The 27,310-nt window shown below is 42.8% G+C and overlaps 1 protein-coding gene across 1 annotated transcript; it reads left to right on the top strand.

The window, feature by feature from the left end:
- The first annotated feature begins 1,527 nt into the window (after positions 1 to 1,527).
- On the top strand, positions 1,528 to 26,353 carry XK (X-linked Kx blood group antigen, Kell and VPS13A binding protein). The gene is made up of 3 exons (XM_065852469.2): positions 1,528 to 1,822; positions 10,341 to 10,603; positions 23,881 to 26,353. The coding sequence occupies exons 1-3, from the start codon at positions 1,578 to 1,580 to the stop codon at positions 24,705 to 24,707; spliced, it is 1,335 nt and encodes a 444-aa protein (XP_065708541.1). The 5' UTR covers positions 1,528 to 1,577; the 3' UTR covers positions 24,708 to 26,353.
- The last annotated feature ends 957 nt before the right edge of the window (positions 26,354 to 27,310 follow it).

Here is a 27,310-nt window from a genome sequence, read left to right as displayed (position 1 = left end):
CAGGTAAAACTACCTCATGGTAGTTTCCCATAAGACAGCACAAGACAGATTTGGTGTGGCTTGTAGGTTAAAGTTACCCCCAGGTGCTAATTTTCAGCCTGCTTCAAGACCAGTACATGTGGCCTCTTTCCAAAAAGACTCCTTCATCCCCAGTGATGAGCGTTAGAGCATTAAATTCACCTAGGCCTGCCCGTAACAAGGTTTACATCTTTGCCATCATCAGCTGAGCTTAACTAAGTGCTGAGACTCCAGATTTGCCATGCAGCAGTTCGAGAAATGGTCCAAATAAAATGTTATTGGCATTTTCTCTATAAATCTGTGACAACATAAGTTGCATTAATGAACAGTAGCAGACATGCATAAGTAGCCATTAGTGTTATCCCCTTAACAGGCTAATAGCTTCTCAAACTCTGTATCTTGCCTTCCTGATGTGCTCCTGGTAGGTCTCAGGTCTGCAGATGATCTCCACATGCAGACCTGCAGTTGCCTGAGAGCAGGCAGGGAGAAACAAGATCTGTCAGGGGAGGCATCAGAGGCAGCTGAGCATGAACCAAGGGACTGCACCAAGAGGAGGAGGAAAGTGGCAGTGACTGGTGACTCCTTCTGTGCAGGATACAGTCACCATCTGCCAACGTGACTTGGTACCCCAGAAGTTTTGTTTCTTGCCAGGTGATCAGATTCAGGATGTTGTGGAGAGACTGCAAAGGCTCGTCTTGCTCTCGGGCCATTACCTTTTGCTGCTCATCCATGCAGGCATCAGTGACATTCCCAGGGTGACCTTACACACTTCCAGAATGACTCCAGAGCTCTGATGGCAAGGGAGAGAGGGTTGGTGTGGTCTCCTGGCTCCATCTGGTGAAGGGGAAAGGGTCAGGGATGGTAGACTGGTCAACAGCTGGTGTCACAGCAAGGCTTCGTATTCTGTGATCCTAGGAACCTTTGAGGGTGAAGGCCTGGCAGGCTAGGGTAAGATCCACCTGACAAAGTTAAAAAGCAGTATCTGCCAGCAGGCGAAAAGGTCTTTGAACCAGGTGCATCAGGGCAGGGTTACCAGGACTCACAGCTTCTTTTCAGTTTGTTTTTTGTTTGTTTTTTTTTCATAAGCTGTTCCTCAGCCTTTATTGCATGGGGATATTTTCTCCTGAGTGCAGGACTTTACCCTTGCCTGTTTCTTTCAGGCTATTTCTCCAGCCCACCGAGGTCCCCCTCAAGACCAGCCTCAGCTTTCCACCGACCAATCCTCCTCACCTCTAAGTTCAAAACGTATCTTACGGGCAAAGGAGACGTGAAGAGGGGGTGGCTGCCCGCGTTCCTCCCTGTACGCCCCCAGCACCCACGCTGCCACCAAGCCCCAGCAGCACCGAGCTCACCCGCACCGGGATCGCTGCCGGAGAGAGCCCCGCGGACCCCCCGCGCCTTCCCCGGCCCGTCCCGGGCGGAGGCCGCGGAGAGCGCAGCTGCTCCCCCAAGCGGTCACCGTGTGGCACGGCGCCCCAGCGGCGCTTGGGCGGGCCGGGGCGTGGGGCGGCTGCGGCGAAAACGCGGGAGGGCGGGTGGTGGTGGTGCCGGCGGCGGCGATGAAATTCCCGGGCTCGGTCCTCGTCTCCCTCGTCCTCTTCGTGGCCGAGACGGCGGCTGCCCTGTGCCTGAGCGGCGCGTACCGTGCGGCGGGGGACCGCATGTGGCAGTGGCTGACGCTGCTCTTCGCCCTCCTGCCCTGCGCGCTGGTGCAGCTCAGCCTGGTCTTCATCCACCGGGACGTCAGCCGCGACCGCCCTCTGGTGCTGCTGCTGCACCTCCTGCAGCTGGGGCCCCTCGTCAGGTCGGTGAGTCCCGCCGCACCCCGCCCCGCCGCCCCTTCCCATCTCAGCCGGCCAGCCGGGAGGGCTCGCAGGGACACCCGGAGCGCCCCGGCCTTTGTGCCCTGCGGGCGCGCCCGCACCCGGGCGGCCGGTGTTGCTCCGCACCGGTGCTAGCCGCGATCACATCCTTCCCAGTCTTATTCCTGAAGTCCGCGGGAGGAGTAATTCCCATTTAAAACATCGTTAGGGAGAAGCACAACGAGGGGCGTGGTGCTTTCTGACCTTCAAGCCCCCCCTGGAGGTGTAGGTGGCGGGCGGGATGCGCTGCGCGGAGCGCCTGGCAGAGCCGCTGCCTGGTGGCGGGTTCTTCTCTTCTTTTCTCTCCGTGTGGCTTTTTGCAAATGGTTGTGTTTGTTCATTCCTGGTATATCCAAAGCACTTTACTCCAAGGTTGCTTCCAAGAAAAAAAATGAAGACTTAGTTGCTGGTTTAAAACACTGTTAGTACCCGTCCCATCCCATCTGTGCAAATTCAAAATATTACTTATGCTTTAGTCTGTCTCTTTTTACCAAAAGTGAACTTCTTGCTCCAAATTGCTTTTGAGATATTTTTTTTCAACTTCTGATTGAAAATGTCCTTAGGAAAACAAACAAAAACTCAAACAAAACCAAACAAATGACCTTCCCCCCCCAACAACAACTTGTTAGTTGAAACATTACAGAGGTGGTGAAACCCAGTGACCCAGTGACAAAACATTTGTTGGAGGCTTTCATTTTAAATTTATATTCAAATCTTTTTGCACAGTCTGTCTCTAGTAGAGGTTAGGAGAAGTATCCCCTAATTTTTGAAACTGCTGGACAGTGGGGAAAAGGAAGATCTGTGATGCTCAAGCTAACCATGATGAACATTTTGGATGTTACAGAACATCTTATACTTCACAAAAGCATTGAATTCCTCTATAACTGTGGCTGAGGTTTTTTGTTTTAAAGAGATTCAAGCTATGGCTTAACAGTTAAGTTCATGAAGAGCTCTGATTTTCTAAAAGCTATGAACAAAATACCTCCACATTCTTTGTTTGGAAAGTAAGAGTGGCACCAAAGAGAAAAGTTATCAAAGAGAAAATGGTGTTCATTACTTTTGTCATTCTCAATGAATTTCTTGAGCTCAGACAACGAAAGTATGTCATGTCAAGCTGCAAGATGGGAAGAAGCAGACAAAGGTTTGTAAGCAACAGCAACAAATTAGAGGATTTTCTTTCTAATTCTGTGGAAGATGCATAAACTTCTGCCTCAGCCTTAACCACTAAGCCTTTCACTTTCTCTTTCTTTCTCAACATTAAGCTTATCTGTTTACAACACAAGTCTCCTCCTGTGCAGAACATTATTTTGGCTGTGTTGGTGAGCTCCCAGATGCAGTAACTACTGTAAAACTAGTGGGTATATGGGAGCCTTCTATTCTCCATGATGCTGCAGTGTAGGAGTGCACCACCAGCTCTGCACTTTTGCCTTTCTCAAAGATTTTCTAACTTAGCGTTTTCAGGAGGTTTGAAGATGTTCTGGAAGCGTTACTGTGTGCCTGTGTCACAGTTCCTATGGCATCTTTTAGGCGCTTTGAACTGATGCACATTAACCTCTCTCTAGACCCAGGATAACTGGAATTATAATTACTAAAAAAAAGAGGGTAGTACATTCATGCAACCTGAAAAACTTTTTTCCAGCTAAAGGCTGGAAGGACTCTACAAATCAAGAGTTTCAGAGGAAACAACCTCTCTTTAAATTCAGGGAAATTTGTCTATTTGTAGGATACAGTAGAGAAGTGTGGGAAGGCAAAGTAATCGGTCCGAGACAGACATTAAAGGTCTTTTTTCCTAAGTTTTGCCTTCCTGTCCAATGCCTCTAAAAATTACTTTATCTTGCAGAAGAGGAAACCAATCACTTCCCATTGGGTATAGAACTGCACTGTAAAAGCCGACATGTTCTCAGCCTATGAAATACCTTTCTCTACCTTGTATGGGAGACTTTCTGTCCTGTGTGGACTGGAATACACATGAGTTTGAGGTGACAGCTAGAAGGCAAAATACTATTTGGCTATATCATCATTGCACTGTGGTTTTAACCATTGTAAGCTGAAATGGACCGTTGTCCTTGAAGCCATATTTTTCCATCCTTTTAGGCAAACCTCTGCTCCTTTGCACCAGAGTCCGGATGCTGTTAGCCATCTGCTCCTCCAGTATGAAGCCTCACTCCCCTGTGTTCTGTCTCTCTCATATCTCACTGGCACAGCCCAGGGCCTTTTAGGGGAGCGTAGGGTCAAATTAGGTCAAATAGGACACACAGACAGTAGGACCACCCCAGGCTCTGTCTGCTTGCAGCATCAGAATTAAATGTTAGAGGGCACATAGGCTGTGTGAAAGGGTCATGCTCCAACAGAGGACAGTCTGCTTTGACTGGCTTTGAAAAAGCTAACACTGGCTTTTTAACCATCTCTGTTGGGTTCATGACATGATACAGGATGGTTAGTATTTCTCTGTTCAGACTTAAATATTCAAATACCAGTGCACTGGTTTGCAGACAGCCCATGTACATTGTGGGAGTTTAATTCATCATCTTATTAATAAAAGCTTGACATTTTTTCCTCTTCCCTTTTCCCTTAAAAAGTTAAGTTTAGATTTTAGGGAATGGTTTGGAAATATCTTGGCAGGGAAGGAGGGTATTTAGCTTTGTAAGCCAAATGATCCAGCCTATTTTGAATCTTCTGTGTGACAGAGAAAAAAGTAGTCTCTTATAAAACCTTCTTGCCTACCACCACCTTCCCCAAACACCCACACTCCACCTGTTCAGGAGGCACTTGCTGTCCTGCTGCTGCCACTGGAACCACTAAAATTAGGAAGCTTCCGTCTTTCTGAAGAGGATTTATGCTGTACTTGGAGAGTGCTGCTAATGCATCCTTTTTAAACTCCTTCTCCCAGTCCATAGGAGTTTCTCTATAAACTCAGACCAATTTGTAAAGTAAAATTCCTCCCCCTCTCGGTGGGCTGGCTCTGATCCCCAGGATGCAGGCCTGCCAGAGACTACGCAGAAACTTGGCTGGAACAAAGTGACTGCAGGTTTCTGGGCACTGTGGGGGATTCTTGCAGCATTTCAGGTTGGTGCCACTTCTTGTGAGCACACTGATTTGTCTGGATGCTTAGAACATATATCTGGTTACTTGTAATGGTAAAAGGAGACTTCCCACATCAAGTAATTTATTACACACACCAAAAAAGACTTGAAACAATAACTTCTTCCAATGAGAGATTTAATACATTTTTTCTTTTCTTTGCAGAAGGCCATGATGAGCTTTCTGGCACTGAGATCATCTTGAGATGCCAGGTGCTGCTATAATTCCCAATAAATAGTAACTGGAGGTATTTTTGCTAGCATACTGCTCCTCATTTAGTGATTTGTTCCAAGTGCAAACAACACTTCAGAAAGGGGGATAGAGAAACCTCTGTTAACTTGTTTGCCCCTTTCTATTCTGCCAGCACTGGGTAGGTCAGGAGCTGAAGTGAGTGATGCAGATTTCCAACAAACTGACTTGAACAGTCGGGCCTTACAGTCACAAGCAGCAGGTGTCGGTGATGTTGTACTGTACAGCTGCTGGATGAGGTGGTTCCTCACTCTCCGATTTACTGAAGACAGGACTGAAGAGGCTGGTGTTAACTTGGCAGTGCTTTCTTCTAATACCAACTTCATGGAGAGGAAAGCTGAGTGACTACGGGTCTCCTTGAAATTACGGGTTCTTCCTTACAAGAAACATGCAATTTGGAGATGGCCATGTCTGCAGGATGACGAACCTCTCTTGTGAAACAGATCGAAAGCAAATATAACAGACCCCTATATAAAATGCTAATGAATGTTTTCCTCAGATTTTAATGGGACAAGGATATAAACAGTAGACTTTTTTTTAATGGGATTTTGGGCTTTGTTTCTCAAGGCATAAGGAGAAGCAATTACATGTGTCTATGGACTGTTTGGACAGCAGCAAAGCAGATGCAGTAGGAAGTTTGCATCAAACTGCCAGGGGGCTGCTGTTAGAGCCAAAGCAAGATTCTGTAAGCAGCAGGAAGTACAGAAAAACAAAAAACAACAAAAAAACCCCAAAACCAAAATAACAAAAAAAACCAAACCAAAACAGAACACCAAACAAAATGAAACAAAACAACACTTATAGGCTGAAATTATCAGAGTCACTAATGTCTTGAGCACCTACTTTTGCAGTTTGAAATTTAATAAGCTATAACAGCACAGCTAATGCTTCAGTCACATTGTGCAGAAGCATTGTCCCTTGTGGATAGTCTGTCTTTCCTAGTGACCTGCTTTGTAGTTCAGAATAGCACAGGTCTGAAAGACTTTCTTCTTTGGAGGACTTCCATTGGCAGACTTTACTGTAGGAGATTCTGCTAGCGCTAAACTTTACAACCGTTGATGCATCTCCCTCTTTTCCAGATGGGAAGAATATGCCTATAACTTCTTCAGGCTTTCTTTTCCCCCTTGTTCTTGAGTGGATGTGTTAGGTGTCCAAGATGTGATGAATAGAAAGTCAGTGCAGATGGAAGGTAGAACAATGAGTGAGGAAAAAACCTTTTTCTGACAGAGGTAAGCAAATCTGCAGGACTGATAAGTCTTTTGCACACTGCTCTAAAGAAAGGGAGTTATTAAAAACTGAGTCATCAGAGAAAGCTGCTTGTATGTTTGTAATGAGCTTGTGTGGATAAGTGTCTCGAGTAGATGTTTGCTCTTGGAGCCCTTGTTGGCTGTGGGAAGATCCCTGTTTTCATTGCCTGCTCCCTCTTCACACCACCATTATTTTGCCTGTATTTAAATCCCACACATCCATGATTAAAAGAGGGAATGAGGTGCTTGCCCTCAGCAGACATATAAGGATAGGATTATTCCTCCTACTGACTGTGTAGAAGACACGTGTTGCAGCTGATTCACTCTTTGTAGGCACTGTCAGGGTCCTTGAAAAAGTATAGTGCTCCTTTCTGCCAAGATTTGGCAGCAGGGCAGAAAGCAGCACTGTCTTTCTTACCTTTTAACTTTCATTGTATAAAGTAGATGTGACTTTTTTTTTTTTGCTTCAAAGTAATTTTAGTTCCTTCAGAGCCAGCACTGCAACTGTCATTGCTTCACATGCAAAGAAGCCAGCCAGCTGCACACCTGCTGTTAATGCCGTGTGAGTGAGGATCTATTGAAAGGGCCCTAAACATCACTCTGTTGTGGGAGATGGATGGTGCAGAAGTTGGCATCTCCCATTCCTTTCCCTCCAGAGCAGAGCAACAATGAGCAGTGAGCAACTGGAGCTTCTGGGGAGTTCCCTGTTCTGTAGCAGTGTTTGTTAAGTGTGGAGGAAAACTGGCTTGAAGCAGTCGCCTGCTTGCATTGTCTTTCAGTTGTGTTTCATGCTAAAAAAGAACAAGCCAGTTCATTTAAAGACAACTTTTCTGAATGCATTTCATAGACAAAGTTGTAACATAGTGCAGGTACGTGATCTGATTTGATTATTCATCACTGTTCTGCACTCTTCTCACCTGGATGGTTCTACAAGTGCTTATGCCCCTCTTACACTTCATTATTTAAACGTTTAGACTGGTGCTCTTTCTAGTGTAGCAGCTGCCAGTCTGCTCCTGTTTGAAACTGTTGCTTGGGCAGTGGCAGGAGTGAGCGTCTTGAGTACATTTGTTGTTGGCCCCAGAAGGCATGATCTCCAGAGGCAGTCTTGCAGGGGATGGACAGAACGTAATTACTGATGTAATCTGAGTGCTTGCACATACGATTTTTATTACTCTCTAAAAGTTCCCTTTGGCCCTAAAGTTTGTTGATCAGACCATTCATTTTGCCTTGTGTTTGCTTTTCTATACAGACATAAAATTTCCCATCACAAATGATATACTGCTACTTAATGCTTAATAAATACAAAGCAAATGCTTGCTCTAAAACCCAACATTTTGTTGATTATAATATTTGCTACAATCAGGAGTCTCACAAATTTTATAATCTCTTTTATGGGATTAGTGCTTTTTTGTTAGATGGGTCCACAGACTCTATCTGCTTCTAATCGCACATGGTGAGAGTTCAGAGACTGATGCTGAGATCTCATTTTCTGTAATAGCTTCAGAGTTGCCCTCCGCTCAGGATGAGCAGATGGCTGTGAATACTAAGTGAGACAGAAGTGTTCTGGGATTTTTTTTTTTTTTTTTAATAAAATCAATTTATTCATTTCAGAATCTCATAGACTGTTGTGCTTTATTATTTTTTCACATTTTACTTTTGGCTTTGTGGATTCTTTCACATGGAACAAGACTGGCAGGGACTGAAAATATTAACAAGGGGAAAACAGAAAGTAACCACTGTGAATGGAGCCTCTGTCATACCAGGCACTTCAAATAGCTTTAGTGATAATAGTAGCTGAAGCCTAGTTAATCAAGGATAGTACTACAGGATCCTAACACTGTTCATCTAGAGCAGGTGAAACTTCCTAGTCGTCCAGTTAGGGGAAAAGTGAAATCGAGTTTATTAAAACAAAAGTCAGTATGCTTTTATTTGAATTTCTATCAGTGCTGCTTTACAATTCAGTCTGTGAGTTTTCCCCTAGAAGGCTGTGTTAGGCTCTAACTTAGCAATTGTTGAAGAAAATCAAGCTGAGAAGGAAACGGGAGTTCAGAATCTCAGACATGTGCAGCTCCATGCTTTGTGATTGTAAGATATGAGGTTTTTCTTCTGTTTAAAAATATGTGCATTACAAAAACTCACTGGTCAAATCTGACCTGTCAGAGACTCAGAGATGCTGCGTTCTAGCAAGTGTTACCTACAGAGGCAACCAGGTGGAAGCGATGAACCCCAGCAGGCGTTATGAAAGGAAAGAAGGCAGCTCAGTCCTCATCAGAGATTGATGCCTACAAAAGAAGAAGATGCCATGCGTGTTGGGCCGTGGGAGGAGATGTGACCAGAACTGGTGCTGCAGGTCACCCTTGCAGTGGAGGTTTCTCTTCCCCAAGCTTCCCTCTGGGCTGGAAGCCAGCCCTCACCTGTCTTGTTGCTCACACTGCAATTGTTTTTCTTCTTGAGGTCCATACCAGTCTTAGGCATAAAAGAGAAACCAGGTTGTGTCTGCACTGGGTTTGGGCTTCTAAGGGTTTTACTTTTTAGTAGTCAATGTCATTTATCATTTCTGGGCCTGCTGTATATGGACTCCTCCAGAGCAGGCCCTGTATTTTATGCAATGTGACAGAAAGAGTGTTTCTTTCTTCTCCCTTCCCCCTCAGCTTGTGACTTCATCTGTACCTCAGTATATCCTTGCTTGTTATTACTTCCCAGACAAGGCTGATTGTTCTGCTTTGTTTTTTGGGTCCTGCTTCTTGCCTAAGCCCGTCCTTGACACCTTCATAGCCAAGCAACTCTCTCAAAATATTTTTTATGAAGTTTTTGCCAAACGGAAAATAGGCATTGGAAGGAAGTTTCAGAAACTTTCCTTTCATAAATGTGTCTGAGGTTGTATTATCCTCTTTAATACTGAAGGAGCCAACTTGTCCTTGTTGCTACAGCATTTGCTGCTGCCAACCCCTTTAGCCCTTTTCCATTCCTTCCCAAATGTATGGCTTATTCTATGTGCATGGGTAGAGGCAGCTTGTATTACAACAATATGTAATTTTAGAATAGAAATGAATGTGCTGGCACCTCTTTTTTTTGTTTGGAAGTTAATCTGTGGTGAATTAGACCTATATAAACAAGAAGGTTTGGTCCACCTGGGTTTGAAGTACAAAAAGCTGCAGCAATTGGAATCATTGCATCTTCTTATTTAGAATATTTTTGCAAGATTGTGTTTAATATTCCTTAAACAGTGCCATAAATGTAAGCAAACATAAGGAGCAAAGCTCCTGTTTCTCTGTCTTTTAAAAATCTTTATGTTCAGAGCTGTGAGGCTCTAAACTGTTTGTTCTTGTTACTGCTGCTACGGCTTGTTACTTGTGTTTTGGGACCCTTCCTTGGTAAAGCAAGGCCTAGAGTCCAACTGTTTGAGATGTGCGTGTGTACCCTGAGCTTCTCCCCAATGTCCGAGATTGTTTGTGTAAGGTATAAGAAGTGGTTTTATTGCCGTGTCACAAATGTACAGATAACACCAAGAGACAGACGGGAGAATCTGAAGAAACACTTCCAGTTTGGGTCCTAGGATGAGAGCCTATGAACACTGTAGTGGATGAGTAGTGTAATGACTTCAATGGGGCAGCAGAGAGCAAGAGCAGCTCATAGGAAACAATTAAACCACCTCCTGTGTCAGAGTACTACAGACAGCCCAAAGGGCACTGCCAGATTCTTATCCTCTAGTTGCATGTAGTTCATGTTTTAAAGGGTGAAATCTGTACATTCCAAATTTACCAAGATAAAATGTACAGGCTTTGGTCTGTGAACGGGTTATTTAGTACATGATGGGAAGACCTATGCTTTTCTTTCTTTTTTTTTTCTTTCCCTTTTACTCTAATTACTGATTTGCTTGTAGGTGTGTGGAAGTCTTTTACATTTACTTCCATGCTGGCAGAGTTGAAGAGCCCTATGTCAGCATCACAAAGAAGAGGCAGATGCCCAAGGATGGGTACTCAGAAGAGATCGAGAAGGAAGTGGGCCAGGCTGAAGGAAAGTTGTGTACGCACAGATCCGCATTCAGCAGGGCGTCTGTGATCCAGGCATTCCTCGGCTCCGCGCCCCAGCTCACACTCCAGCTCTACATCTGTGTCCTGCAGCAGGAGATCACGGCTGCCAGAAGTAGGTAGAGCTGTTGTTATTGCCTCTGTGTTTTGGTGGGAGGGAGAGGAGAAGGGTCAGCAGTCAAGTGTAGCCACCCTGGGCAAGAACCAGACATATCACAATAGGTTTCATGTCCCTGACAGCTTTCAATGGTGATGTTGTTCTCAGATTTATCATGGTTTAGCCTATTATGCTTTCTGTAGCATACTTGGGTTGCTGTAAAAACATTAGTTTGATAAGTGGCCATTATGGCATGAGAGGGAGGCAGCTGGAAGGATTAGCTTGTCTGCACGAAGAAGAAAAAAAGATATACCACTTTTCCACATTGCTTTTTGATTCTGGAAAATTCCTTGGGGCACAGTGTACAGTATGTTTTGCCATGCTGCATTAAGGAAGGTGGGCTTTCAGGAATGCAGTTTCAAATATAGACTGAGGATGTGAACGGTCTTATGCCAGACTGAATTTGGAATCAAAAGGCAGGACTCAATAGGTTGGCATGCAGATGTGGGCATCTCACCTGTGAACCCAAGCTGTTAAGCCTTCACCAAGCAGTGCTGCACCACATCTGTCTTACCATGGGACTCTGAATCTTGATCCATAAAGTGCTGCAGCTCCTTGAAAAAAAGTCTTAATTTGCTGGCTGGCTGCTGAATGAAGAACCTACTTCAGCTGGTTGTAGGGCCATCAGCATTTTGGTGGGGGAAAAAAAAAAAAATAAATAAAGGACTTTGGCAGCTGTGTGAACTGGAGGTGTGTTTCCACTGAGATACAAAATAGCCTTTTTTATGTCCCTGAGGCCTTGGGAGGCCAGGGGTCTTTCTCAGCCAGAGAGGCTGAGGTGACATGTGATGAATCTGAAGACTTTCTTCAGTTCTGGTGCCTTGGGTGGCTGTGTACCAAGGTAAGGAACTAAGTTTTTTGGAGAAGCCTTTATAGAAACATCAGGGTGCTCCTCTCAACTCAGGGAATGGAAAACTTTAGTATACCAATGGGTGAGTCAGCACATAAAGATATTACAACAGGTAACGGTCTTTATAGAAAAGTACTTGTTTAAGATCATAGTGGTAGTTACTTGAAAGACATTGCTCCTGACAGTTTCTGAGTACTTCATTGCTTAGGTTGGCTTTTTGAATAACCATGACATCTGTGGCACGGGATAAGAACCAAGCAGCTGAATCCACTGCTGAGTGGTGCAATTAGCAAAATTTCCATTCACTTTGGTGCAGATGGCATTTGCTGGAGAAGGGTCATATTTTTATTATATTTCTTGTGTTACTGTTGTTGACCTTACTGGTCATGATTTCCAAAGAGAAGTGCTGTGTTCCAGATGGTTAAGGTATTGCGTTTTTAATAATGATTTGCAACACCCTATTACTTCTGACTTTTATCAGTCACTGCTGAGATAGATTCTGAATTGCAGACTGATAGGTGACCTTCTGTGGGTGAAGTGAAACAACCAGAGATAAGCTGGCTCATCAGGGAGTTCAGTAAACTCACCAGCAAATGCAGTAGTCGCCTCATGTATCCCAGGAGCCATCTCCATAGTAGGTGTGATTCTAAAATAAAGAAATGAAAAGAAAATCAGTGATTTAGGAACAATGGCAATGTCTGTTAAAGCTCATTCGTCAGAAAAAACAACCCCAAGAGTCCTAACCATATTCCTCTTGTGTGTATTTTACCTTGTGAAATATTGAAACTTTCTGCAATCTCTTTAGCCAGCTTATTTCTTCGGTAGTACTTTTTGTCCATCAGTGTTATTCAGCCTCAACCAGTGTTATTCAGTCTCTCAAATCTATGGGAATGATACATAGCACAGTTCATCTTGTTGTTTATGTGTACACAAGGATTCTCATGCATAAGGACATGATTACAACCATTTGATCTTGGAGCATTGTCCAAGTAATTTAACAGCTGGTCCAACTCTTCTTCCACACTTTTCCATTTGTCTGTGTTATAATTATCACTGTCTTCTTGTATTTTGATTTCCACACTTTTTTGTCTTGTGTCCTCATCAGTCTCTTATTCTCTGGATTCCTACACTGCTCCATCTGCTATTCTGTGTAAATTCTGCTTGGTTGGTATCACCTGTGAACGTAAAGCTGTTCACCATCATTCTACATTGCTGGTTTGTCCCTTTCAGATCTGTTTGAAACTCATTAGTGCTTCCAACATTGAATTAAATATTTCTGAAAAAAGTATGCCTATGTCTAGCCCTTTTCAACCTGAGCCATTCTGCATATTTCTCTTGTATTTCATTATATTCATTAATTTCTCTGGATGTTTTCTACTGGATGATCAGATTCTTGCCAGTGCCTGGCATTCTCCAAAATTGTCATTTCACTGTCTGCCAAGAATGTAAGATCAAGAGAACTAAGAAGAATTGCAAAAGCAGGACAGAGCCTCTAGTTTAGTGATGAAAGATGTAAAGCTTCTGTGATTGTTCTTCATGAATTGTATAGAAATGTTGTTGGATGAAATGCAACACTGTAAACCCACATGTGATAGTGTAATCTGAGTCCTGGTTCTAGATATCCAGCTCTTTGTTTGGTTACAGCGTAATTAGGAAGAAGTCACTGACTTGTTACTGTATGAAATGCCCACTCCCAGAACAGACACTGAAGGATGTGCATTTGAGCTTCACCCTGGATGAAATCCTTCAGCATCTGCTGGTACCATGTGTTGTCTTAGGGCCAGCTACGGCCTTACTTCGCAGGGGTAACTGACATCAGGCTACCGTCTACTTAGGTACTGTTGGGCAGCTATCAGGACCTCTTAAGTAGTACCACCTGGAGAAGCACAAGGCCAGGAGGTACCAGAAAGACCTGAATTAGCTTTAATTACCAAAAACAGCTAGCTGGAGATGGGAGATGTGTGACTTGGCCTCTTACCCTTGAAAAATGACCAGTTCTCAGTGTGCAGTATTGAATGCGGAAGATGTGTGTCCATTAAGAGTGATGTTTTTGTAAGCTGAAAGTTTTTGTAAGCTGAAAGTTTTTGTGCCATTCGCAGCAGTCAAGTTATCTTTGTCAAGTGCTGCTTACAGTCATAAAATAATTTCAAAAGGTGGATTTCCTACTGTTTGAAAATAAAATTATTGTGCTGAAAAAGGTACTTTTTAATTTCTTAAATGAAAATTTGTAGCTGTGACTGCCATCTTCAAGAATAGAAGCTTTGGGTTTATGATTTGTTTCAGTTTGCTGGTGCTGGCAGCATCACTTTCCTAATGTTAATGAACTGCACTTTGGTGGTGGTCTTACCAGATATATTAAAACAAACTTCTACAGTTGCTTCTCCTCAACTCATTAAGCTCTGATCACAGAATACTTTTCTCATTGTATGAGCAACATTCTTTGAGTACTTTTTGAGTATGAATAGTTGTTTTTAAGTATTGAAATTACATCTTAAGGCAAAAAAAAATATTGTGTCTAGGTGCCTTGCCCTGAGTAACAAAATAAGTGCCCTTATTTTTCAAGGGTTCTGATTGTCAGTTTAGAAAAATACAGTTTATGTGATAGATAACTTGTGATTCTTCATCTGAATGTAAAGTTTCAGTAATAGGTATTTATGAGGTAGCTCATCCAGAGCAGATTTCATTCTCTGAGCAATATCTGAAGTGGGAAAGACCAGGTTTTGAAAAGACTTGAAACATGATGATGATAATAATAAGTACAACAGTGTATCTCTCAATGGCTGTGAATGTGCACCTCAGATTTGTAAGAAAAGTACAGCTTGCTGGGAGTAGGCAGGAAGAAGAGAAATGCTACCTTTATGAGGACTGCTACAGGATTTGGGACTGTTCAGGAGAAGATGCTTTGCCTTTTAAATTTTTACTTCTTTGCTTGCTCAGGTTGAGTAAAAGCAACAATAATGTCATCCTCCCACATTTTCCTTTGTCGTTGCTTTAAATCATCTTTCTCACAAATTTAAAAGTGATGTTTGAACTGAAGATTTGGTGGCAGTACTGAGCTTTTGAGAAAGGAGCAGGATGGGACGACCAGAGTCAGCATGACCTAGTTTCTATCAATGGACAAATGCTTATTTTGAAGGCTTGAGTTTTTAAGACAAGTTTGAGATTAATACAGAATCCCTAAAATGAAATTGGGTAGTAAGATAGATGTTTCAGCTTATCAAAGCAGAAAGCAGGCAGAGTTCCAGGGCATCAGCACCCTGTCCCCAGTGGGTAGTTGTGGTTTTTTTGTTTGCTTTTTTTTTTCTTTAACTCTGAGGATATTCTTTCGCTTCATTAGCTGATAGAAGTTACTTGTTCTTTTACAGTTCTAGAGCCAGCTCAAAACTACAGCAAGATTTTTGTAAAGAGCCACAGGAAATCAAGCAGTATTTTTGACTGCATTCACTTGCTCTTCTGCTTTCAGGCAATGTTGTTCTAAAACATAACATTTAAAAATTGTCCTATCAAGTACGTTGCTGTAAGAAAAAATGTTTAAAAAATCTATTAAAAATTTAAGTGTTGAACAAGCAAATACATTACAATTTTCAGAGAATACATGCACCAACACATTGGCGTGTACAAAACTACCATATAAAATGGCAAATGTTCTACAGCTTACTGAGTGATATTGGAAGATTAGATATAAAGGACTGATTAATTCTTTTCCAAAGTTCAGAGGTATTTGAGGATCAGGGTGGGAGAGAGTTTAGCTGAAGTAATAGAGAAAATCCCGTTAGAAAGTTGTTATAGATTGGAAAATACACTTGTTTCTTTCAAAGCCATGCTTAGAAATTAATAATTTTAATTAGGAAAAAAACCATGATCATCACGACTATATAGCTATAGCAAAGCAGGGAATCCAGGTCATTTATAGGATATTGACACATAAACTAATTGAAGGCTGCAGAAAGTGCTGATTGCTAAGCATTGCAAAAGTAATTGACATAATCAAGAATTTTTGATTCTGATTATTTTATCAGATGCAATATAATGCCCTGTAGCATCACAGTTGGCTTCACTGAAACTTTCTAAAAGAAACAACTCAATCATTTTTACTGTGCTTAACTCATTTGCATTTGAAGTGTTCCTTGTGTGCACTAAATGCTAAGATTGAAACTAAAAGTATTGATTAGGGGTGCCTAAAACTAGTCCCCTAAATCAGCTATTCAGCATGTTGGTACAAATTGTGAAGAAGGTATGCAAATGCTAACAAAACCGTGGGCAGTGAGCGCTTCTGAACATCAAAGTACTTCTCTATGAATGCTTACTCTGTGCATCCAGAGTTCTTGCACATCTGTACACACTTAATGTTGCAAGACAAGACTCCCTCCTGCAGTGCCAGAAAGCTTTTTTTCCTGCTGCTTCTGGAGGGCAAGCCAGGTAAAAACTGTCTTCCACCTTCACTTTCTGAAGAAATCAAATGCTGTAAAACCTTCACCTGGGGGATTCTGGGTAGATGGGAGATACTGAAAGTTGACCTGAATTTAAAGACATTTTTAAAAGGAGTATGGTTTTAAATGTGTGATATAGATACATGTATGAGGAAAATTGTAGTGGTAGCAAATTCGACGAATCCAGACGCCGGCATAAGCTCTTTGATCGAACGGGCGGGCCGGGCGAGAGTAAGGAGTCTAATTCAATGTGAATTTACCATCCGTACTCTTTAATGAACTCTTAAACAACACTGAATATCAATGTCCCCGAGACCACGTTTTTCCAAGCCTTATATACTCTATACCAAAAGGCCATGCGGCAAGCGCAGGCTACAATTGGTTACACTCACAGTCACTCATGCCCCCCCACTATGGTGATTGGCTGCAGGGCACTGTTCACAGACTGTTCATGCGCAGCGGCAACGCCCCTCCTGCAGCCTGGGTCGAGGGCAGAGCGGCTTCTGTTTACTTTCCTTTTGTCTCTGGTGTCTCAGGGAAATCCTTCCGTGTAGCACAGCCGCATCAAGCCCTGGCTTGTTCACAGCACACAGCCAGAGACTCTCCACAATTCCTCCTTTTTTTTTTTCTTTTTGGACAAGCCAGGATTGATTAGCTGTGTGTACTAATCCTTCTTTGATATGTGATAAAAAACAACTTATACATAACATATAAATAACAACAACAATCAACGTAAACAGTGCACTTTGCAATAAACCTGAGGTATTCCATTGCCGTTTAAATATCACAATGGATTGATTAAACAAATTCCAAGAACTTTGGTTTAAAGATACTCAACTTATAACAAACGATGTGCTGGGTGTTGATAAACTTACTCAAGAGGTAGTGGTGTTTAAAGATCTACTTATATAACTATAGTACGCATACATGTCACAGCTAAATCAATGCAAAGGTTACACCTCACTCTGTGACCTCCGAAGGTTCTGCTGCAGGGAGTTGACTTGGTTGAGTTTGTTTCAACTCCGGCTTTACTGCTCGGCTTGGAACCCACAATGGACCTTGATCTGTGGAGAGACACATATACCCTCTACCATTAAAAATAACAGGTACTGGTCCCTTCCACAATCCAGTGGTGGGATCACGATATCTCACCGTGAATTCCGGTAAAGTGTTTTTCCTTCCTAGTCTGATCTGATAATGATGAATGATCACAGGAGGCTCCTCATGATCTCCAGTTAGACATAAATAATTCAAGGTAAACAACACCTTTGCTAAACGCTGTTGACAATCTGACTCTTCCTGCTTCTGTTTGCTCAAATACCCTTTAATCATTTGATGTGCTCTCTCGATGATTCCTTGGCCTGTTGGGGAATGAGGTATACCTGTAACGTGTTTCACTCCCCATTTCATTAGAAAAGTTCTAACTTTCTGGCTAACATAGGCAGGGCCATTGTCTGTCTTAATCTTTTCTGGGACACCCATTACAGCAAAACAAGCTGTAAGATGTTTACATACATGTAGTGCTTTTTCCCCTGGTAAAGCAGTAGCCCATATCATTTTTGAAAAAGTATCGATTGTGACATGCACATATTTAAGTCTTCCAAATTCTGGCACATGTGTCACATCCATTTGCCATACTTCTAAGGCTTTTAAACCTCGAGGATTGACACCGATTCCTATACCTAACATCTGGCTTCCACACTGAGGACATGCCTGTACAATACTTCTTGCTTCATTTAAAGTTAAATCGAATTGTCTTTGGAGACCTCTGGCATTCTGATGAAAGCTCTCATGACTTTGTCTCGCTTGTTGGAATTTATCTGTTGGAGGCATGTGCTGTACTGAACTTACTAAACTATCTGCAATTTGATTTCCTTCACCTAGACCAAGATTCCATTGATGACTGCGGATGTGAATCACACAACAGGGTTCTTTTCTTTGATTTAAAATAGCTCTCAATTGTACAAACAATTTTCCTAATCGAGGATTATTCGATTGTCTTAACAGGGCATTTTCCATTCTGGGTATTACACCTGCTACATACAAAGAATCTGTGACAACATTTAAAGCAGATTTCAGCCAATTATTTAAGGCCCATATTACTGCCGTGAGCTCTAAAGTCTGCAATGAATCCTCTTTTGAACCTTCAATTAAATGCTGTTTCCATTGACTATTCTCTTGCCAGACACATGCTGCCTGGTGTCTTCGTTTTCCTGCATCTGTATATACTGTAAGGCCTTCAACAGGTTTTGCTTTTACTTTGCTTCTCTCTAACCACTGATTTGTTCTAAGGAATTGCCATAGTTTACCTTTTGGTTGTCGTGAATGTACCTTGCCTATAAATCCTAATAATGCATTCTGTACAGGCATCGAATGTCTCAGCCACCATTCTAAATCGGCTCCATTTATCGGAATACTGATGTCATCTGGTTCCTGACCGCTAATTTCTAATATTCGAGATCTTCCTTTTCGAATCAATTCTCCAATTGCTTCTGGTCTCGTCTGAATACTGAATTTTGGTTGGACACTGAGAAAAATCCACTCTAATAATCGTAAATCATTTTTTGTTTTCAATCTGACAGTGGCACAAAAGGAAGAATCTGTAGCAACATCTATGGGGAATTCCCCGTTTTTGTTTTGCCACTGGCAGATGATTGCACACGGATGTTCTAGATTGCTAATAAGGAGGGAAATTGGTCGATCAGAAAGTCTTCGGCTAGACCAATTTGTCTGTACTTTTTGTATAATATCAGAAAGACATTTGAGATGCACGGACTCTAAGCTTATTTTCTTAGCTGGATCACCTCCTTTTAGAAGTGAAGTAAGAGGTGCTATATCATTGTTAGTAATGCCTACGCAATTTCTAATCCATTGTATGTCCCCTAACAATTTTTGGACATCATTTAAAGTTTGTAAATCAGTATGTAATTCAATTTTTTGTGGACGAATCTGTGCATCACAAATGGACCAACCAAGGTATTTCCAAGGTGCAGACTTTTGAACTTTCTCTGGAGCTATAACCAACCCCTTTTCTTTGAGTTTGATCGTAATTTGGACTATGGAACTTTCTGTGAACTCAGCTTGTTGACAGAACAGAATATCATCCATATAATGATAAATAATTGTTTGTTTCCATGATGCACGAATAGGTTGAAGTGCCCATGCAACATACATTTGGCACAGTGTAGGAGAATTTTTCATACCTTGCGGTAGCACTACCCACTCATACCTTTTAGCTGGTTCCGCTTTGTTTACTGAAGGCAGTGTAAATGCAAAACGCTGTGTATCTTGCTCATGTAAAGGAATGGTAAAGAAACAATCCTTTAAATCTATAATTAGAATATGCCAATTTTCTGGTAACATTACAGGTGATGGTAATCCAGGCTGTAAAGCACCCATGGCTTGCATTTGATCATTTACCTTTCGCAAGTCATGTAATAATCGCCACTTTCCACTCTTTTTTGGTATTACAAAAATTGGGGTATTCCATGGACTAGTAGAAGGCTTGATATGGCCTGCAACTAATTGCTCTTCTACTAATTCACGTGCCTTTTGCAGTCGCTCTTCTGTTAATGGCCACTGGTCAACCCAAACTAGGCTATCTGTTAACCAGGTCAATGGAGGGTTGGGCAACTGCTTTCCAGTGACCACTAAGGAAAAGGTGAAGTAGTTAACACGGCACCAAGTTGCCCCAAGACGTCACGGCCAATAAGCGCCTCAAGGCTGCTTGGCAATTCCATTACATACACCCTAAGGGTAACACACTGACCTTCAGGGAAACTAATCGAAATGGGATCAACACTTATATTTGGAGTAGTTTGACCCCCTACTCCAGCTACAGTGGAAGAGATTGATTTTTGAAGTTTCCAATTTCGTGGCCATTTGAATTGACTAATGATGGAGACATCAGCTCCAGTATCAAGCATTGCATTTACCTCTACAACAACAGTAGAATCAGACTGAAATAGTTGCACACGTAACATGGGACGCTGAGTCATTGATGAGGTGAAGCAAACTGCAGGACCGGTCGATCCAAATCCTTTATCACGCCTTTCTGTTGAGGATGCTGGAGGGACTCCTGGAAGCATTGGTAGGCAGTTTTCCAGTGCTACTACCTGAGCTATTCTACTCCCAGAAGGAATAAAAATTGGCGGATGCAGAGTGTAGGCCAGGATTTGAACAGTTCCTGTGAAATCTGCATCAATTATACCTGGTATTACTATAAGACCTTTGATACTAGCAGAAGAACGGCCAATCAATAGGCCTCCAATGAGACTATCTTGTCTAAATAAAGGTCCTTTAGCATTCGTTGGTATTCTATGAATTGCAGTATTGGTCAATGTTATATCTACTGCTGTCTCCACATCAACTCCGAGGCTTCCTGCGGTGCTTGGCTTGTTGAGGTGAAAGAAGCCTGGTTCACAGTTGGTCGCTGATTGGGATACAGGTTCGGAGATGTTCTTTGTGTCCTCGCGCGCACTCCGTTCGCGCTCACTTGACCGTTTCCCGATCTCCGGCAAATTTTTGTAGCATGAGTGTTAGACTGGCATCTGTCACACCAAACTGCTGCAGTACAGTTCGTTCGGACGTGTTCTTTACTTCCACAGCGATGACAGGAATTGTATGATGATTTACAGAATTTATTTGTTGATCGCTGAACTGCTGCTACAACTGGTTGCATTGTAGATGAGACTTGCTGGCTAACTTGTCGGAGAGATCTCTGCATGACCCCTTCGAAAGCGGCAGCCATCACCTCTGCACTTTGGTGTTCTTCTGATCTGGCTACTCGTGTCAGCATTTGTTCTACTGATGATCCTGGTGGCAGAGTTGCTAATATTTGTTTAGTCTTTGAATTTGCATTATCAAAAGCTAACAGCCGAAACATTTGATTTTTCATTTCTTCTGATAAGTCCGGATTTTGCATTACTCCCTCATGTAGCCGGTCAATAAAATGTGAGAAATCTTCTGTGGTGCCTTGGCGTATTCCGCTGAATGAGGGAGCTAATGGTCCCGATAAGGTTAAGAAGGCATCTAGGGCAAGTTGTGCAGCTTTTCGGTGAATTTCAGCTGTAAATCGCAGTTGAACTTCTATGGTAGCATACTGTCCACGACCTGTATAGGCATCAGGTACCACATTGGTTAATGGGTCATTTGGACTGGTGTGTTTTGCTGTTTCTTGCTGCGCTCGTTGATACCAAGCTGATTCCCACAGGAGGAATTGCGCTGGAGTTAATAATAGGCGCATTAAATTTTGACAGTCCATGGGACACAATAAGTCAGCGGTAAAAATCCAATGCAGTATTTGTCTGGTCGCTTCTGAACGTATACCATAGTTGGTGATTGTTTGTTTTGCTTGCTGCAAAATTTTCCAATCGTGTGGTTCCCATACCGCTGTCTGAGTGTTCATATTTTGAATTACCGGTAGGGCTAATTTTGCTGGAGACCAATCACCTTCTAGAATGGCATCTTTGATGACCCCTGACCATCTGCTACGTCGGGGCTGCGGCTGGTCAGTAGAGTCTATAGGCACCTTTGATGGCATTGTTTGTGAAGGGCAAGCTGGTTTTTGAAACTCAATTTGTTCCTTATTTTTCTCTACATTTGACACTCTTAAGTTGTTCAAGCTTGTTGGTAATGACTTGCAGTAACTGCTCTACTGCTTGGGGTGAGCCCAATGATGTAGGAGGAGGCTCACAAAAAACTTCCGCGGGTGCTTGCGGAGGCAAAGTTTGAGGCGGCCCCGGCCCCGGCGGCTGCGCCGCGGCCGGTCCGGGCCGGGCCCCCACGTTTTTCTCGGAGGGAGGTGGGGCGTCCGGCTCGGGGCAGGGCAGAGGCGGAGCGGTAGGAGGAGGGCGGCACTCAGGGCCTCCCACATCCGGACAGTCGACTAGTTGCACTTCCGCCTTCTTGGCACATTGCCCCAGAGACTCGGAGGGGGAAACTTCCGGTTCTTTGTTTACGAGCCGCGCAGTTTCTAATCCGCGTTGCAGATCGGATTGTGAAAGTATTGGCTGAGCCGGGACCCCGCGACCACCCCGAACGGCAGGCAGACCCCACAGAGTAGCCCACAGGCCCCTCTTTTCTTTTGGACAAGTTTTATCAGTCCAGGTTTGTTCTGGGACAAGCGCCTCCGCGGCTCTTAGGGCGGCACGTTGTTCCGATTTCATAACTTCTAATGATTCTAATACGGTTTTCCACAATTCTCTCACAGCTTTAATTTCTTTCTCTTCTTCCCCTCTGATAGTTTTGTCCCACATAGTGTCCCCCACTGATCTCCATTCTGTTGGGGAAAACAAAAGTGGAACTTCTCCAAAGTGTCCCCACTTCTGAGCTAAAAAAATCAATGTGATTAGCTTTTCCTGTGACGATTCAATACCTCTCTTAGAGAGAATAGTCGTCAGCAGTGCCGCGGCTGTTTCAATATCCATTATCTTATCAGCGCGGTCTTAACCGTAGGATGCGAGTGGCCAGCTCGACTGGTGCCCGTCTTTTGATACCGGACTAAGCACACTATCCCACACCCCGGCTTGGCTCCGTTTTTATGAACGCTGCTCACCGCAGTAATTTCGATCCGGAGCGATATGCTTTGCTAACGATCCATCCTTCTGCTACCATATGTAGATCCGAAGCGTTATGCTCTGCTAACGAACCATCCTCTGCTACCAATTGTAGTGGTAGCAAATTCGACGAATCCAGACGCCGGCATAAGCTCTTTGATCGAACGGGCGGGCCGGGCGAGAGTAAGGAGTCTAATTCAATGTGAATTTACCATCCGTACTCTTTAATGAACTCTTAAACAACACTGAATATCAATGTCCCCGAGACCACGTTTTTCCAAGCCTTATATACTCTATACCAAAAGGCCATGCGGCAAGCGCAGGCTACAATTGGTTACACTCACAGTCACTCATGCCCCCCCACTATGGTGATTGGCTGCAGGGCACTGTTCACAGACTGTTCATGCGCAGCGGCAACGCCCCTCCTGCAGCCTGGGTCGAGGGCAGAGCGGCTTCTGTTTACTTTCCTTTTGTCTCTGGTGTCTCAGGGAAATCCTTCCGTGTAGCACAGCCGCATCAAGCCCTGGCTTGTTCACAGCACACAGCCAGAGACTCTCCACAGAAAATAGGTGTGTAGTGTTGACAGGTGAGCAAATTTCTGTCTACATGGACAGAAAAAGTGCAGATCGTTCTGGGTTTAAATTCCTTTGGCTTTCAATTCTGAGCTCCATTACAGATGTATTGTTTGAGCTCAGACAATTTGCTTCAACATAGAACCTCACAAACACTGAGGTATCTGCACGCCCAAGTAACTCCAAAATTTCAGCTTCTGTTTCACAGTCCATCATCTGTGCAAAGGGGGAGCAGCATCCCTGTACCTCATGGGGTAGTGAGAGAGTTTGAGAGACATTTGGAGACATTCAAAGACTGCCTGGACACATTCCTGTGCGACCTCACCTAGGCGTTCCTGCTCCAGCAGGGGGATTGGACTAGATGATCTTTTGAGGTCCCTTCCAATCCCAAACATTCTGTGATACTGTGACCTTACTCTTACGACTGAGCTGTATAATTACCAAAGACAGTATATGTATGAACAGCCCTGGGCAGGGGGAAGAGGAAGAGACACTTGTGATTGTTAAGTGCCTTTTTTTCTTTCTAGCTACTCGGAAAAGTGATAAATGGGGGCCAAAACAGGAGGTAGGGTTAGAGTAAGAACCCAGAAGTGTATACAAGGAATGTTTTTGTTTGTTTTGGTATTGAGTTTTTTTGTTCGGTGGTTGTTGTTTTGTTTTGTTGGGGAGGGTGGATTTTTGTGGTTGGTTTGTTTGTTTTTTGTCATTGCACCCTTCTGGGAGTCCCCTGGAGAGCTGTGAAGACAACTACATCTTTGCACTGCTCTAATGCAATGTCTTTAACTCCTGCTAAGCTGACGGTCCTGATTGTCTTTTCTCTTTGTAGGTATTTTTATGGTGCTTTCTCTCCTGTCAATTGTATATGGTGCCTTACGCTGCAACATCCTGGCTATTAAGATTAAGTATGACGATTATGATGTCAGCGTGAAACCAGCTGCCTACCTCTGCATATTCCTGTGGAGAAGCTTTGAGATTGCTACGCGGGTTACGGTGTTGGTCCTTTTCAGTTCAGTCCTTCAAATCTGGATTCTCCCTGTTGTGCTCGTGAATTTCTTTGGTTTTTTCTTCTACCCGTGGGTTCTCTTCTGGCAAAGCAAGTCCCCATTTCCTGAGAACATAGAGAAGGCATTGAGCAGGGTCGGCACCACCATCGTCTTGTGCCTTCTCACCTTCCTGTACGCTGGCATTAACATGTTCTGCTGGTCGGCAGTGCAGGTGAAGCTCAATGATCCTGACTTAATTAACAAATCCCAAAACTGGTACCGACTGACCGTGTATTACATACTGCGATTCATTGAGAATGCATTCCTCCTGCTGATGTGGTACATCTATAAAACCGATATCTACCTGTATGTCTGCGCCCCGTTGTTGGTCTTGCAGCTCCTGATAAGTTACTGCATGGCTGTCCTCTTCATGTTGGTGTTTTACCAGTTCTGCCACCCGTGCAAAAAGCTTTTCTCGTCCAGCATTTCTGAAGGTTTGCTGTCCTGTTTCACATTCCTCTGCTTTATTTGCAAGCCTGCCAAATCCACCATACTGACAAACAAGGCAGAGGTGAAATCTCCTGAAAATACTGATGAAGCATGGAGCAGCAGCAAGACAATAGATTCTCAAAAGGGGAATCTTCATCAAAGTGTTTCTTCCAATGCCTAGTACAACTGAAAGCAAGTAGGTGCCTTTGAAAGGTGGCAGATAACCTGCTGGGAAGGTTGTGTATCTTGGTCATTGTGTCTTGTGGATGGGATTTCTTTCTTGCAGGTGTGACACTGCATGATGACTGGCAAGCCTACCTTTTTGGAAAACTTAATGTACGAGTATGTGTATCTGTGTGTGTTTGCATATGGAGAGCAATCATTGTTTGTAGACTTCTATTTCAGAATTTTTTGCACATAGGTTTATTATCACATGCTTATTTTGAAATCATTATAGGAGACATCCTTCAATAAGTGGCTTGATGCTCATCTTACTCAGGAAATCTGTGGATGGAAGGAAATGCATTTTATTTCAGATAGGATCTCATTCTGGCATGCCACCCTAGCATGGAAATAGTGCATAGACCTTGACTATATATTGACTGTAGCTGTGGTCTGCTTTGATCAAATTGCAGACTTTTTTATACTTTAATCAGTGTAATGAGATAATACTACTCTCTGTGGTATAAGAATTGAACTTCTGCAACACACTGTAATCTAGGTTGCCAAGAAACAGCCAATTAGCCAGCCAGCAATAATGCTGTTACTTGAACGGACAGAGGAGTTACTGGCTTTGCACTGTTTTACCCTTCATATCTGCTGCTTGTTAGTAAGGGAATTAAATTTAACAGATTAATTGTGATGTTCTGGAATAACTGTTTTTTTTCTGACGTTATCATGTATCTAATACTTCATTTGTGATAACCTGCTATTAGGGTGGTGTTCACTTTATACAACTTTAAATATCAAGAAGCTGGGGAGGTAGTGTGAACTGGTCATGCAGGTGCTCTCCAGAGCACATCTCCAGGGAGTGATTCAACCCATCTTAAAACATCCTCTAAGGCAGGTGATATAAATAATTCTCTGGAGACCTATTAGTCAGTGTTAACCAGATGCCTCATCAATTAGTTTTGGCTGTCTCCCTTTTAGATGGCTGAAGCTCAGAGATGAGCACTGCCCTGATTATCAGGGGGTTGGTAGTACACCCAGCAGGCAACTCAGTGACTTGTTGTGTGGGGACAGAAGACACCGAGTCCTTCTTTTTCAGACTGTGATATGTTACGATTAGTTTAATATCAATAGTTCAAAACCCTCTACCTTCTTTACCTCAGAAGTGTCACAGGCTTGAAATCTGAAAGAGGAAATGGAAGTCATAGACTTTTGTTCTGTGTACTATATCACCAGAGATATCAGTTTCTGTATCTTGCAAGTTGCTGAGAAAGCATCAGCAAATGAACACCCAAGAATTTAGTGGAAATACACAAAAAAACCCTTGAAAAATTATGTGAAAGCTTTTTGCACTTTGTTTTCTTAACACCTTGCATTTATTTTGAGTAGTACATATTATGGCTGCTAGTGGAAACAAATAGTTAATGACACAAAGCATCTCCTAGTACCCTAAGCTTAGCCTCCATCCTATCATTACAGAGGATGTGAAGTTCTTCAGTGGGGCTGACATCAGCATCATTATATTAGAAGTGTCTCAAGTTTGGGTTTGAGGTAATTTATAATGAAATATGTCACATGCAATGCTGCAAAGAGCTAAGCTGGTGCTTTTTTTTTCTTTAGGGCACTGTAAATGAATGTCTTCATATTTCAGTTTTATAATGGAGTTATGTTTTTATTTTGCTTAATATGTGTCTGTGTGTGTGGTGTGTGTGTGGATCTCATTGGATTATTGGTGGGTGGCAGTGGGAATTTTTTGCCTGAGCTTGCTATTGGAATGTACCTCACGTATCTGGGAAGGGCATCCAACATCTCAGTTCTAATTTCTCTCTCTGAGGAGCATAGAACAGCGAAATGACACCTTGAATACACTACAGTATTTCTCTGTACTTCTGTATGTAGAAGTATACTATAATATTTAGTATAATATTTCTCTGTACTTTTCTAGGCGTAGAAGAGTATTTCAGATCTTTTCTTTTTTAAGTACTGAGTTAAAGGAGCAAGTGAGAATGTAACCGTTGCTTCCAAACCTGCAGAGTTCAGCACATGGAGCCAAATTTTCAGCTGATCTTAGCTAAAACTGAGCATCTGACTTTATAGTTGGATGCTTATCAATGATGAGGGAATTATGGTTGTTGCCTATCTATGGATGTACCTAGGTATGAAATGTTAGCCTTTGGGAAAAAAAAAAAAGGGGGGGGGCTTCATACATAGAAGTACTTCATACCTGAAGAGAGAGCCCTCAAATCCTTAAAGAAGACTTTAGATACTGTAGGTGATGGTACCATTGTGATTTTGCTATTTGGAAACAGTGGAAGCTTCACAAACCTCAACCAGTGAAATGCTTGTGCTACAGTGAAGTCAACAGTGGGAGAGTTACACAGCCAGGGGTCCCATATGTATACATAGGGAGTCCTGTTCAACCTCATGTACCAATGATGAAGACAACTGTATATGGATATTTTTAGAGAATGTGCCATATTACATCCTAATTTTATACCAATCTCATGAAGTGCATGCATAGGGAACTGAATATTTAAATCACTGTTATGAGAGAATGAAAAATTGTGTGAGTTACATTATAGTGTCATATAGTGTTACCTTAGTTGTGCAGACTAA

The sequence above is a fragment of the Patagioenas fasciata genome, chromosome 1, assembly GCF_037038585.1.
Source record: "Patagioenas fasciata isolate bPatFas1 chromosome 1, bPatFas1.hap1, whole genome shotgun sequence".
Taxonomy (NCBI): domain Eukaryota; kingdom Metazoa; phylum Chordata; class Aves; order Columbiformes; family Columbidae; genus Patagioenas; species Patagioenas fasciata.
This window is presented reverse-complemented; position numbering and strand designations above follow the sequence as displayed.